The sequence below is a fragment of the Salvelinus sp. IW2-2015 genome, linkage group LG18 (genome assembly GCF_002910315.2).
Source record: "Salvelinus sp. IW2-2015 linkage group LG18, ASM291031v2, whole genome shotgun sequence".
Classification (NCBI taxonomy): Eukaryota; Metazoa; Chordata; class Actinopteri; order Salmoniformes; family Salmonidae; genus Salvelinus; species Salvelinus sp. IW2-2015.
Genome location: NC_036858.1, coordinates 15,281,130 through 15,296,694, shown reverse-complemented (window position 1 = coordinate 15,296,694; position 15,565 = coordinate 15,281,130). Strand labels below are relative to the sequence as shown.

The window sequence follows — 15,565 nt, the reverse complement described above, 5'->3', positions numbered from 1 at the left end:
CATTTATGTAAATGAGTAACAGTTGGGGGCCTTATTTGTCCTTTTATACTCAGAAAAATATTGATAAACTACTGTATTGGTAGCATGCTAATTTCTAACGCTACGACTGCTAAATGTAAAACCTTTCTTCATTGTAATCCTATTCAATCTTAAAGTGTACAAAATTAACAGCTGTTTATTCTTGTCTTTGCAGTGTTRAGTTTCTAGCAATTTCTCTAAAGAAGACATACTGAGTCAGTTAATCAGAAATGAGCGGAGGGAGCCACTTTAACCAAGACGTGTGACACGGATGGACAGTTAAAAGGCATATCTTTGGCGTGACGAGAGAGAGACCGGAGGGTGATCAAGATAAACATGAGGTTGGATCTTTACGTTGTTACCAAAGCAGCCTCTTGGAAACTCCGGCCACACTTTTGAAGACTGTCTGACCGATCACAATGACGACTGACTGAGCATTGCACTGACACACTCAGAGAGAAAAGGACTCCTACTGCAACATTCCAGAAGACATTATATTGTGACGCTCAACCATCTCACAGTACAGTGACCAATAACCGACTGCAGTGCTGATCTACTGAGCAACTTAGAGAATCAATTAATTATCACTCACCTATAAACGAGCGACCAGGTCTAACTAACTATGTAGCATCTCTGCTAACACTGTAGCATTTGTTAGCTGGGAAAATAACGTCATGACCTTATCCATTGACAGTTTTGAACAGAGTGATGCGGAAAGACGCACTAAATGAAAACTTTACATGCCGTTTTCCTCTTGTGTTATTTCCGTTTACAAGAAACTATTGTACATGAGAGACAAAGACAAGTTGCCCTCGAACGGTTCTTTGGAACATTTGTGACAGCAACTAAACCAGTTACAGGTTAAATGAATCAGAGAACTGAATTTGGACATTTGATCATATATCTGTTCTCCCACCTCATGAATGAGTTCATGACTTGTAGAAGTTAAAGAGATTGGTTATCAATCAAGCCTTTACGTCTCCCATTAATTTCCATTCAATTTGGAAAGACGATGCCAGGCCCTCAACATAGTGTAATATACGCACATATGATAGAAGTACATAGATGACCATACCAAATGGATGTAGCATCAACAGAGGACCAATTAGTACTATATTTTTTACCCCTGCAAAATAATTATTGATGAACAAGACTCTCTCTGTCTCTCACGTACTTACTTTGAAATCCACGTGGCATACTGTACCAAAGGTCCTATGCATGCACTTGCTGTATGACTTGCCTATAAAGTAACAACAGTACGGGCTGCTATGGGATGAACATTCCATATATCTAGAGCAAAGCTTTGAACTGCCCTTGATACCTTCATTATCGCCTCGCTTTGGTACAAACGTACAAGTTGGAAATGCCATTCATGTATATATAACAGAGGTAATTCCTGAGTATATTTTAAAACATATTTAATTGAATTATATTTATTACAATTACATTCCTGTTGAACAAAAAAATACTTCATGAACATACTTGTATGACAGACACTGGTATCGGTCACTATAAATTGACTAACTTACCTGCTGCTCAAATCAATCATGAGTAGAGCACAGACTGACTAAAGGTCAAGTCCCATGCACAGACCTGCCAACAGGAGGAATAAGGTTCTAACTTAAATACAGCACAGAGGATGCCTCCATAATAAGGATACCTTGAAGTCACATCAAAGTGTATCCGGTGGTGGAAAAAGTCCTCTGCTGTGGTTTTTACAAGGAACTAAACATGCACACAATACTATTATTATTATACCAGATGCATATATACTGCCAATGAGGAAAATATGTTCCCTTATGCTTATACTGCCCCCCCCCTCCCCAGACGCATATACTTCCCTCATCTCTCTCTTGTTTCCCTTGCTGCCAAGCAATGACCAATGACTGCTTCAGGGTTAAGTCAAGCCTCCAACAAGATAGCGATGCCCTCCAAATGAGACCATTAATAAAGTAAAACTGAGGAGAAATGGACCAAGGAAGTAAGAAAGGGGGACGTGTACAAAGAGAACAAATCTATATTTTGATAAACAAATCAGCTATCCATGGCTTCAGATGGAGAAGGAGCCCCAACTGAAAACAGGGTCAAAATGCCATTGGGAAAAGCAGTTGCAAACGTCTGTGAATATCATAAAAACCTATATCGGAACTGGTTTGGCAAAAAAGAAAGAGAAAAGTAGAGGAATAATAATATATGAAAATTACGTTTTTGGAAGGTTGATGTGGTGGTTTGACATTCGCAACTGTGTTACAACAATAAAGAGAATAATGGAGAGAGTCACATGAGTGAGAGAAGGCAATGGGGACGGCCCGGAGTGGGTGGGGCCCGGAGTAGGGACGGCCCGAAGTGGGTGGGGCCCGGAGTGGGTGGGGCCCGGAGTGGGTGGGGCCCGGAGTAGGGACGGCCCGAAGTGGGTGGGGCCCGGAGTGGGTGGGGCCCGGAGTGGGGACGGCCTGGAGTGGGTGGGGCCCGGAGTAGGTGGATGCTGTACTAAACAATGAAGAAGGGAAAAAAAGAAAATGCATTTTTGTAACTTTGTTTACCAGCATGACTACCCTGCATGACTGTCTTTTCTGCAAGCCCTTTGTTGAAGACAAGGGTGCTAGAGATACAAAAAAAAATATATATATAAAAGGAATTATTTAAAAAATGTTATATGCAATTAATATATATGGAAAAAGATTATAATGAAAGAGAAGAGCTATATTTTGTTTTGAAAAAGTAAAAAATGTGAATATTGAAACATGTATGTTTGCAAAATACACACTGAGCTATGTTATGTTAGATGAAATCTCTCTGCTACTACTGCCCCACATTCTGCATTCATTCATTCAATTTTATTGACCTCTGCAGTACTGTCTGCTTTTATTAAGCTGTACTTAAGTGTTTGTTGCTTCTTGTTTCGTTTTTGTTTTTTATTCTAGCCAGTTATAATTCTATCTAAAATTTGCATTTAAGGGTTAATTTCACTCTTCATATTTGTGAAGTGATCTTAGTCCTTTTCATCGATTCAAAAACTCAAATGTTGTTTCCCTTCCTTGAATCATTTTCACCACCACTGTAGCAGCCATTTTAAAATCGATAGCTCTCCATACTGTATGTTTGAAGGGTGTATACATTACAAATATTTAATGTTTGCTTTTAGTTGTTGTTGAGAATAATAGACAATTTTGTCATATGATTGTAGCAGGGCAAATTGATACCATGGATGGTTACCTTCTATGCCTGTTTGGAGAAGTTTGTAACAGGTTGTTATTGGAAGTGGCTGGGTGGGTATGTTCTGGGGAAGGCAGTCTTCTTCCATTCGTCCTCAGGGGAGAGACGGTGAAAATGGGGTTAGGCCGGGATTTCATCCGATCAGCGGTAGATCCGTGTTATAGTGCGCTTGACATTTAAAGGTAATTTCCAATTGAGCCGTGAACGCGGTCTACGCGAACGTGGGAACGTTGCCTTTAAAAGGTGCATAGCTGACAAAGTGCGATTGGATTGAATCACAGACTTTGGCCCGGGGTTCAAACGAATGCAGATTAATGACCTGTGCACTGCGATTGATTTTTAAAGGCGATTTAAACGGCTTGAGTCGACATCTGCGGCTTTTACAGCGAACATTATCTGTGTCTTTTGAAGTCAATTGCTGTGCTGGATTGAATCCGGGGCCTTAGTTAGTTATCCAATAAAGTGCAATATCTGTTCATGAGAGAGAGAGGTCGGTCAAGAGAGATTTGTTACTAGTCGAGAGATTTCAGGTTTGCATGAAACAAACTGCCATTCCAAAGTTGTGTCTGTTTTAAAAGAGACTCAGGTGTGTCGGTGGTTTGTGTGGATTTAGGTGGTTTGCTATTTTTCGTATATAATAAATTCTAGTATATAGATACAATAATGTGAACACCTTACAGTGACGTGAAACGCATGCATTGTGACTTGATTGTCGATCTCCTGAGGGAACGCGGTCTCGCCATATCCCAAGCTCCTTTGTTGTGTGTCCTGAAACCAGTCCTGATGTTATGAACACTGTGCCGTGTCGTAGAGCAGCAACGTCTTCCTTGGAGAGACAACTGAACACTACACACACTCTCAGTGTCAGCATGGGTGTGTAGAGGTAGCTTGTCCTTGTTGTTGGGTGGTCAGGTCTTGCATTCGTTCGTCATCCATTCGAGAACCATCCAGCTGATAGTCGTCGACGGGCAGCAGCTCACGGTAGCATACGTAATGTTATAACACGCTTCATACACGTTATAACATGTTATATCACACTTCATACAAAGACCCAGAGCTTCCAAACTGATGTCATTGAAGTACTTTAAAATGGAGGGGTGAGAGTGAAAGAACCAGTGGCCACTACTGTGCAAGTTGGGTAGGTGTAGAAATGTGTATTTCACTAGAGTTCCCCACTGTTGAACAGGTTGGGTGAATGTTGGTTTTCCAGACACTATCTTTAATAACAGTGGCTTTCTCTTAAGGGTGTAAGCCCTGGCAGGTCCAGGATCAGCCCAGGCAGCTGTAAAAAAAAAAAAAACTATCTCTGTCCATCCCTAATCATGCATTCTAATTGGACTATCACCACTAGACTAGACTTAAATGAATGAACTATGGAGGTTACTCACTTATTAAGTTCAATCTATGTTGGTTTTTACAGGGTCTACAACGTTGTCCACTTTCCCGCAAAAATTGGTCCATGATATTTTTCTTCTTCCTCATCGTGTTTTGTTCACTTTTTCCTTTCAAACTATGATTTCAGTCATTTTTTTAGAAGGCGTTAAGCCACTTAGGCTTTGGGGGTCGCGAACTGTAGTGTTGATAAATATTCCAGAGGTAAGCTTCCAGCAACCACGGTTCGTGACCTGAACACACTCGCAAATTCCGAAGAATTTTAGATATATTTTGGRGTGGTTATGTTATAATATAGCACAGTATTGTTAATACTTTCTCTGTTATTGACTGATGAGTTTTACATTCCTTTATTATTATTATTATATATAAAAAAATACATGTGACTGCCCCCTTCAGGCTAAACAAAAGATGTCTTTTTTTTCTCATTTTCTATTGCACAATACTGCTATTTGATTTAGCAATGTTGAACACAATGGGTTACAGTGTTAAGAGTGCTAAGTCTGTTTTATGTTCCATTTACAAAATGCCTTTTTATAACCAAGGGATATACAGTGGGGAGAACAAGTATTTGATACACTGCCGATTTTGCAGGTTTTCCTACTTACAAAGCATGTAATGTCTGTAATTTTTATCATAGGTACACTTCAACTGTGAGAGACGGAATCTAAAACAAAATTCCAGAAAATCACATTGTATGATTTTTAAGTAATTAATTWGCATTTTATTGCATGACATAAGTATTTGATACATCAGAAAAGCAGAATGAAATATTTGGTACAGAAACCTTTGTGGTTGCAATTACAGAGATCATACGTTTCCTGTAGTTCTTGACCAGGTTGCACACACTGCAGCAGGGATTTTGGCCCACTCTCCATACAGACCTTCTCCAGATCCTTCAGGTTTCGGGGCTGTCGCTGGGCAATACGGACTTTCAAGCTCCCTCCAAAGATTTTCTATTGGGTTCAGGTCTGGAGACTGGCTAGGCCACTCCAGGACCTTGAGATGCTTCTTACGAAGCCACTCTTAGTTGCCCTGGCTGTGTGTTTCGGGTCGTTGTCATGCTGGAAGACCCAGCCACGACCAATCTTCAATGCTCTTACTGAGGGAAGGAGGTTGTTGGCCAAGATCTTGCGAATACATGGCCCATCCATCCTCCCCTCAATACGGTGCAGTCGTACTGTCCACTTTGCAGAAAAGCATCCCCAAAAGAATGATGTTTCACCTCCATGCTTCACGGTTGGGATGGTGTTCTTGGGGTTGTACTCATCCTTCTTCTTCCTCCAAACACGGCAGGTGGAGTTTAGACCAAAAAGCTATATTTTTGTCTCATCAGACCCATGACCTTCTCCCATTCCTCCTCTGGATCATCCAGATGGTCATTGGCAAATTCAGACGGGCCTGGACATGCGCTGGCTTGAGCAGGGGGACCTTGCATACGCTGCAGGATTTGAATCCATGACGGCGTAGTGTGTTACTAATGGTTTTCTTTGAGACTGTGGTCCCAGCTCTCTTCAGGTCATTGACCAGGTCTGCCGTGTAGTTCTGGCTGATCCCTCACCTTCCTCATGATCATTGATGCCCCACGAGGTGAGATCTTGCATGGAGCCCCAGACCGAGGGTGATTGACCGTCATCTTGAACTTCTTCCATTTTCTAATAATTGCGCCAACAGTTGTTGCCTTCTCACCAAGCTGTTTGCCTATTGTCCTGTAGCCCATCCAGCCTTGTGCAGGTCTACAATTTTATCCCTGATGTCCTTACACAGCTCTCTGGTCTTGCCATTGTGGAGAGGTTGGAGTCTGTTTGATTGAGTGTGTGGACAGGTGTCTTTTATACAGGTAACGAGTTCAAACAGGTGCAGTTAATACAGGTAATGAGTGGAGAAGAGGAGGGCTTTCTTAAGAAAAACTAACAGGTTGTGAGAGCCAGAATTCTTACTGGTTGGTAGGTGATCAAAATACTTATGTTATGCAATAAAATGTCAAATGAATTACTTAAAAATTCAACATAGACAATGTGATTTTCTGGATTTTTGTTTTAGATCCCGTCTCTCACAGTTGAAGTGTACCTATGATAAAAATGACAGACCTCTACATGCTTTGTAAGTAGGAAAACCTACAAAATCGTCAGTGTTTCAAATACTTGTTCTCCCCACTGTAGATATGGACTTTATAACACTTTCTTAACCAATGCTCAACAACAGCTACTGTAGATGACACATCATGTGAGATTCACCCACACCTGCAACGAGTTAAGAGACTTTAACATATCCACTCATGGTATTATGAAGTCCTTATTTACCCTCGCCGACAGTGAGTACCCCTTTTGTATGCTTGATGATCTATCTATAGTCAATGCATTCTCTGATTTCAGTCTGTGCTCATTTTGAATTGAAGGTTCACCGTAAATTCCACTGGTACTATTCATATATTTCATGTACTATCAACACTTTTTATGATAGAAACCAGAGACAACTATGCGGTTTAACTACTTGTATGGTATACTATGGGTATGGATAAGGACATTGCCAAGCTAGTTTAGAGCTGTAAGTTGTCCCTAAGAAAACAAACAACTAACCCTTACCCTAAAGTACTTGTATTACCTCAACACGTAGTATAATGACAGACAGAGAAACATAAATATACCTATTGAACCTAATATATCATACATATATGGATATATACAGACACAACTTAAAGACAAATACGGTAACACTTTATAATAACAAGCCATTAGAAATGATTATATGTACATGTTACTGAAATGCTTGTAAATTAAAAAATAAATAAAAACGAGTTTATTAATAGTATGTATACTATTTACATAGTTGAATGCTTATACTTGAAAGTTATTATAAAGGGTTACCACAAAGTCATTAAAGACATATTATTACCTGTGGACCCTCAGTTCACGCATGGCCTTGAGTTTAAACATAGACAGACATATGTAAACCTAGTCATCAGCATTCCAAAGACAAAATATGTCTCATTTTTCACAACACTTTGTAAAACAGACTTAGGTATTATTGTTTGCTGCCATGGTAGGAGAATGAATAGGAGAAACGAAGTGGTCACTGGAATACATGGTTGAGACTAATGCTGTATTTTATTTTTGAAATGTTGGAAACACAAAAGTATTATTCATCAAGAAACTGTATAAAGTATATTTATTTCGATGGAATGTTCATGATCTATCTTTTTATATTTTGAAGAAAAAAATAGAAACATATCAATAAAGTATCATAATTGAACATCATTTCGACTATTGAGACTTAAAATGTATGAATGTCAATGCGATCTAATGTGAACAGAAATTAGCAGCTTGAACGAATAAATGATTAAAGTCATTAACTGCTTTTTCAAAGACATTCAATTGCTTCAAATCATTGAAATGAAAACTTCAAATAAATGAAAAATATTTCAAATCAATAGTGTTATTTGCATTATGTCTGCGTCAACACTTTAATATTGTATCGATCATCATAACTACAACACTTCAGAAAGTATTCACACCCCTTGACTTTTCCACATTTTGTTGTTTTACAGCCTGAATTTAAAATGAATTAAATTGAGATTTGTTTGTCACGGGCCTAAACACAATACCCATAATGTCAAAGTGGAATTGCTTCTCAAAATGTTTACAAATTAATTAAAAATGAAAATCTGAAATGTCTTGAGTCAATAAGTATTCAACCCCTTTGTTATGGCAAGTCTAAATAAAATGTGCTTAACACATAATAAGTTGCATGGACTCACTCTGTGACCAATAATAGTGTTTAATAGGATTTTTTCAACCACAAAGACCAGTAAGGTTTTCCAATGCTTTGCAAAGGGCAGCTATTGGTATATAGGTAAAAAAAAAGCAGACATTGAATATCCCTTTGAGACTGGTGAAGTTGTTAATTAAACTTTGGATGATGTATCAATACACCCAGTCACAACAAAGACACAGGCGTCCTTCCTAACTCAGTTGCTGAAGAGAAAGGAAACTGCTCAGGGATTTCATCATGAGGCCAATGGTGACTTTAAATCAGTTACAGAGTTTAATGGGTGTGATAGGAGAAAACTGAGGATGGAGCAACAACATTTTAGTTACTCCACAATACTAACCTAAWTGACAGAGTGAAAAGAAGGAAGCCTGTACAGAATACAGATATTACAAAACATGTATCCTGTTTGAAACAAGGCACTAAAGTAATACTGMAAAAAATGTGGCAAAGCAATTCACTTTTTGTCCTGAATACAAAGTGTTATGTTTGGGGCAAATCCAATACAACACATTACTGAGTGCCACTTTCCATATTTTCAAGCATAGTGGTGGCTGCATCATGTTATGGGTATGCTTGTAATCATTAAGGACTGGGGAGTTTTTCAGGACAAAAAAATAACTGGAATGAAGCTAAGCACAGGAAAAATCCTGGATCCTTTTTACCAGACACTGGGAGATTAATTCACCTTCTACACCAGAGTCGCTTACCAAAAATACACTGAATGTCCCTGAATGGCTGAGGTATAGTTTTGACTTAAATCTATTGTACTTGAAAATCTATGACAAGACCTGAAAATGATTGTTTAGCAATGACCAACAACCAATTTGACAGAGCTTGAAGAATTTTGAAAAGCATAATGGACAAATGTTGCACACTCCAGGTGTAGAAAGTTCTAAGAGACTTACCCAGAAAGACTCACAGCTGTAGTCGCTGCCAAAGGTGCTTCTGCGAAGTATTGACTCAGGGGTGTGAATGCTTACAGTGGATTCGGAAAGTATTCAGACCCCTTGGCTTTTACACATTTTGTTATGTTACAGCCTTATTCTAAAATGGATCACATGTTTTTTCCCCTCTCATCAATCTGCACAATACCCCACAATGACAAAGAAAAAACAGGTTTTTTAGAAATGTTTGCAAATGTATTCAAAATAAAAAAAAAATCTAAAAAAACATGTTTTAGACATTTTTGCAAGTGTATTCAAAATTTTAAAAACTGAAATATTACATTTCCATAAGTATTCAGATCCTTTACTCAGTACTTTGTTGAAGCACCTTTGGCAGTGATTACAGCCTCGAGTCTTCTTCGGTATGACACTACAAGCTTGGCACACCAATATTTGAGGAGTTTCTCCCATTCTTCTCTACAAATCCTCTCAAGCTCTGTCAGGTTGGATGGGCAGTGTCGCTGCATGGCTATTTTCAGGTCTCTCAAGAGATGTTCCATCGGGTTCAAGTCCAGCCTCTGGCTGGGCCACTCAAGGACATTCAGAGACTTGTCCCGAAGTCACTCCTGCGTTGTCTTATTGGAAAGTGAACCTTCACCCCAGTCTGAGGTCCTGAGTGCTCTGGGGCAGGTTTTTTATCAAGGATCTCTCTGTTCTTTGCTCCGTTATTCCGGCTTCCGTTATTCCGGCTTCCGTCTGGCCACTCTGCCAAAAAGGCCTGATTGGTGTAGTGCTGCAGACATGGTTGTCCTTCTGGAAAGTTCTCCCATCTCCACAGAGGAACTCTGGTGCTCTGTCAGAGTGGCCATCGGGTTCTTGGTCACCTCCCTGACCAAAGCTCTTCTCCCCAGATTGCTCAGTTTGGCYRGGMGGCCAGCTCTAGGAAGAGTCTAGGTGGTTACAAATTTCTTCCATTTAAGAATGATGGAGGCCACTGTGTTCTTGGGGACCTTCAATGCTGCAGAAATGTTTGGTACCCTTCCCCATATCTGTGCCTTGACACAATCCTGTCTCGGAGCTCTACGGACAATTCAATTCCTTTGACCGCATGGCTTGGTTTATGCTCTGACATGCACTTTCACCTGTGGGACCTTAAATAGATGTGTGTGTCTTTCCAAATCATGTCCATTCAATTGAATTTACCACAGATGGACTCCAATCAAGTTGTAGAAACATTTCAAGGATGATCCATAGAAACAGGATGCACCTGAACTAAATTTCGAGTCCCATAGCAAAAGGTCCACAAAATGTGGAAAAAGTCAAGGGGTCTGAATACTTTCCGAATGACATGTTTCAGTGTTTCATTTTCAATACATTTGCAAAGACTTCTAAAAACATGTTTCCACTTCGTCATCATGGGGTATTGGGTGAGATTTTCTTTTAATTCAACCCATTTTGAATTCAGGCTGTAAGACATCCAAAATGTGGAATACGTTGAGGGGTATGAATACTTTCTGATGGCACTGTATGATCAGTGTCTGTTTCATTTAAACGTGTGTGTTGCCCATTCCATGAAAAACAGAAACATTTAAAAACAGAAATGAGTTTCATGTCGACTTCGTTTTAAATGTTGCAGACATGGGGCTGAAGATATTTGATGATGCACAATTTAGTTTGCCAAAAAATAGCATGACTTTAACTCTATTCATGATAATACACAAAATCTGTAATATCAATAGAAATGTTTGGCACTCATAAGATATAAGAGAAGGTGCTTAAAGTAGATATTTCAGGCCATTATATTCTTCATACACCAGATAAATGTTTTTTTGTGACATTGTGTCAAGTGAATGTGTAGGTAGGTCTTTGCCAAATAACATAACATTGACACGTTCTAAAATCACAATCCAAAATCTATACACCAGTGTTTACTGTGTAATGTCACATGACATTTCAGCATAGTGTGGCTCAGAGCCATGTATGTATATATATATATATATATAACTCTGGTGTGGCAGAATACTCACTATCAAATGGCTGCAGCTGACATCACATGGACTACTGTGTCATTGCAAATAGACATATAGTACACTGAAGCCATATAATATGGTTTTGTAACATTATGCCCATGTGTGTTACCGCAATTGACAATCCACAGAAAGATGAATGACCAATCAAGGACAAAAACAACAAATAGGATGTCCATTCCATGGATTTGAATCATCAAATCAAATCAAACGTGTAGACTGTAGAAGTGTAGACTGTACCGTGAAATGGTTACTTACAAGCCCTTAACCAACAGTGCAGTTCAAGAAGAAGAACATATTTTCCAAGTAGGCTAAAATAAAAAGTAATAATAAAAAATAACACAATAAGAATAACGAGGCTATATACAGGGGGCACCGGTACCGAGTCAGTGTGCGGGGGTACAGGCTAGTTGAGGTAATCTGTACATGTAGGTGGGGGGGCGAAGTGACTGTGCATAGATAATAAACAAACAGCGAGTAGCAGCAGTGTACAAGAGGAGGATCAATGTAATTGTCTGGTGCCGATTTGTATGAATTATTCAGCAGTCTAATGCTTGGGGGTAGAAGCTGTTGAGGAGCCTTTTGGTCCTAGACTTGGCCCTCCGGTACCGCTTGCCGTGCGGTAGCAGAGAAAACAGTCTATAACTTGGGTGACTGGAGTCTCTGACAATTTTATGGGCTTTCCTCTGACACCACCTATTATATAGATCCTGGATGGGAGGAAGCTTGGCCCCAGTGATGTACTGGGCCGTTCGCACTACCCTTACGGTCAGATGCCGAGCAGTTGCCATACCAGGTGGTGATGCAACCGGTCAGGATGCTCTCGATGGCTCTCATGATTCATCCTTTTAGTGTGCCACTACAATAAATCACACACATTAAGTGGGATGAATTGAGTGCTTGTTCAATTATTACTAGATAACGTTACGGACAAAAAAGCAGTCGGTGTGTGTGTTTGTGTGTGCAGGCCGCCTGAGCAAATGTCAGCAGGGGCCTTTTTTAGCTTTTACTGCAATGTGCCAATACACCACCCCCCTCAGGTGGTGAGATTTAGTCTTGGCCGTGAAGTCCGACTAGTAATTGAGATGGAAAACATTTAGTACAGTACCAAAGCACTACAAGAAATGAAACCCCTTCATCGTGACACCAGTTGACCTTCAGGACACACCCCTGGCACACGCCTGGGACACCCCTCCCTGGGAATTTCCTCACAACCTTTCTCTCAAAACACGATGACCACATGTAGTTCCGCTTTTATCCGTTGGGTTTCCAGTTCAGTTGGGGCAATGTTTGAGTTTTACTATTACAGTGCATTTGAGAAGTATTCGGAACCCTTCACTTTTCCCCCAAATAATTTACGTTACAGCCTTATTCTAAAATGGATTCAAATATTTTTTCCCCTCATCAATCTACACACAATACCCCATCATGACAAAGCAAAAACAGGTTTTCAGCAATTTTTGCAATTTTATTTCAAAATAAAAAACGGAAGTATTACATTTACATAAGTATTCAGACCTTTACTCAGTACTTTGTTTGAGCACCTTTGGCAGCGATTACAGCCGCGAGTCTTCTTGGGTATGACACTATAAGCTTGGCACACTTCCTCTCAAGCTTTGTCAGACTGRATGGGGAGCATCGCTGCACAGCTATTTTCAGGTCAAATCCAGAGATGTTCGATCAGATTCAAGTCCGATCAGATTCAAGTCCGAGCTCTGCGTTGTCTTGGCTGTGTGCTTACGGTTCTTGTCCTGTTGGAAGGTGAACCTTCGGCCCAGTCTAAGGTCCTGAGCGCTGTCAACTGTGGGACCTTATATAGACAGGTGTGTGCCTTTCCAAATCATGTTCAATCAATTGAATTTATTTAAAATAATAAAGAGAATCGCACACTCTATGTATAAACTCCCAGTCATTTATTGGGTAAATCATGTTTCGGCATCACTGTGCCTTCTTCAAAGAATGCCTAATATACAATGGAATTGCTTACCAAGATGACATTGAATGTTCCTGAGTGGTCTAGTTACAGTTATGACTTAAATCAGCTTCAAAATCTATGGCAAGACTTGAAACGACTGTCTAAAAACAACCAACTTGACAGTGCTGGAAGAATTTTTAAAAGAATAATGGTCAAGTATTGTACAATCCAGGTGTGCAAAGCTCTAAGAGACTTACCCAGAAAGACTCACAGCTGTAATCGCTGACAGTAATTCACATTTTGTCCTGAATACAAAGTGTTATGTTTGGGGCAAATCCAATACCACACATTACTGAGTACCAYGCTTCACAATTTCAAACATWGTGGTGGCTGCATCCAGTGGCAACATTTCGAGCCACAAAAAATAAAAATAAAACTTGTGTTGTATTGGTGTTAAATATATTTTTTTGTGGGGGGGTTGCCTGTTTTGCATGTTATTTTGGCATTAATACGTGTCACATATCAGTTTGCAAACCATGTAAAAAAATATATATAATTGAGCTCATAAAGCCCCATACAAACATTTTGCATTCTTGAGTAAGGCAGCTCCAAAATGCAGGTGTTTCAGCCTAGCTCAGTGCTTTCTGTGGTGGTGGGGCAGCCAGTGGAAAATACAGAGCGTAGGGGTTGGTAATGTTCTCTAGTTGTGCTGTGATTGGCTCAGTGTTCTGTCACTCGTGAGGACACTACGTCACCGCCAAATCTAAGGGGAGAGCTCGAAAATTCAAGCCCCTTGGGTGCTGCCATAAAGTTACATTAGAAGTGCCCATCCAAGAAGTCTCAAGGTTATTGGTCACAGATAAAATGACGTCAAATCACGTTATATCTACAGTAGCTTTTATTGGACTGATCATGTCAACATCATACTTTCAAAATCTTAGCTAGCAGTCAATATCATGAATCAAGTCGACAATCTACTGGCAAATCCTTTTTAATCCTTGTCATATGAAAAKAAATAATGAAAAGAAATCAAAGATAAAACGTATCGGTGCTCATCGGCCATTGGACATAAACATTACACAACAAGTTGGAAATCACAAATTCAGTCTGCTTTCCTCCAGACACTGGGAGATGAATTCTCCTTTCAGCAGAACAAGAACCTAAAACACAAGGCCAAATCTACACTGTAGTTTCTTACCGAGAAGACAGTGAATGTTCCTGAGAGGCCGGGTTAAGGTTTTGACTTAAATCTACTTGAAAGTCTACGGCAAGACCTGAAAATGGTTGTTTAGCAATGGTCAACCACCAATTTGACATAACTTGAAGAATTTTGAAAAGAATAATGGGCGAATGTTGCACAATCCAGGTGTGGAAATCTCTTAGAGACTTACCCAGAAAGACTCACAGATGTAATCGCTGCCAAAGGTTCTTCTAGAAAGTATTGACTCAGGGGTGTGAATACTTATGTAAATAAGATATTTCTGTATTTCATTCTCAATACATTTTCTAACCTGCTAGATTTGGAATATTCAGATCATCATAAGTTGAGAACCGCACATCACTGATCATTTAGATTTGTGGGCTGACATGATGTTTATCATTATACATTAGAACATTATACAGTCCATCACTGAAGTCAATCATGGCATTCAAAGGTCATTCGATCCAACAAATGACAGTCAGCCATCTCAGTTGTCCGTCTCATGGAGCGGGCCCCATTTCAGTTAGGGAGCGTACTGTAACACACCAAGTACCAGTGCAGAGGCGGTGACATTTGAGAGGGAGGGTGAAGGTTGTTCCCGGCCCTGGAGCAAAAGGGAGCGAAAGGACGGGAGGGGCCAGGCGCAGATTGAATTTCAACAGGACAGCATTCCCCAAAAAAATGTAAGACAGACAACATAAGAGAGAGAAGAGGGAAGGACAGAATTGTGAGTATTGAACAGCAAACAGGTAGAAACGTAATTCGTGAACAGGTCAGGGAGGTGAGAGACAAGAGTGGACAAGTACTGGAGGAGTGTCCATCAAGGAGTGTCTCGGGGTTGGGTACAACCGTAGAAGACCACGTGTTGGACGGGACAGACGGACATGGTGACAGACCGAAAGATTCATGGGAGAAAAACAATGTGACTTTCCATCCCGCAATTAGTCTTCGTTAGCGGCTGCTATTCACTCAGTGAGTGACTCTCTACATCTGGCTAACTGTGTGCTATCAATTGCTCGTTAGTCATTATACCTCACGTTTATAGTGCATTGTCGTTACTGTTCTGTCTCAAACAATTATTTTATGGATGAAAGGTGTTGCATAACCCTTACCAATGAAATGTGTGAAATAAATGAAGAGT

At 40.0% G+C, this 15,565-nt stretch overlaps 1 protein-coding gene across 1 annotated transcript in view; it reads left to right on the top strand.

Annotated features, from left to right (window-relative positions):
* The window catches only part of LOC111978281 (voltage-gated potassium channel KCNC1-like), a 60,329-nt gene extending 54,921 nt beyond the window's left edge, over positions 1 to 5,408 (top strand). The window contains exon 4 of the mRNA XM_024008257.2: positions 194 to 5,408. Within this exon, the coding sequence (XP_023864025.1) occupies positions 194 to 207 (14 nt within the window). The 3' untranslated portion in view covers positions 208 to 5,408. The remainder of the gene's footprint in view (positions 1 to 193) is intronic.
* Positions 5,409 to 15,565: the final 10,157 nt, after the last annotated feature.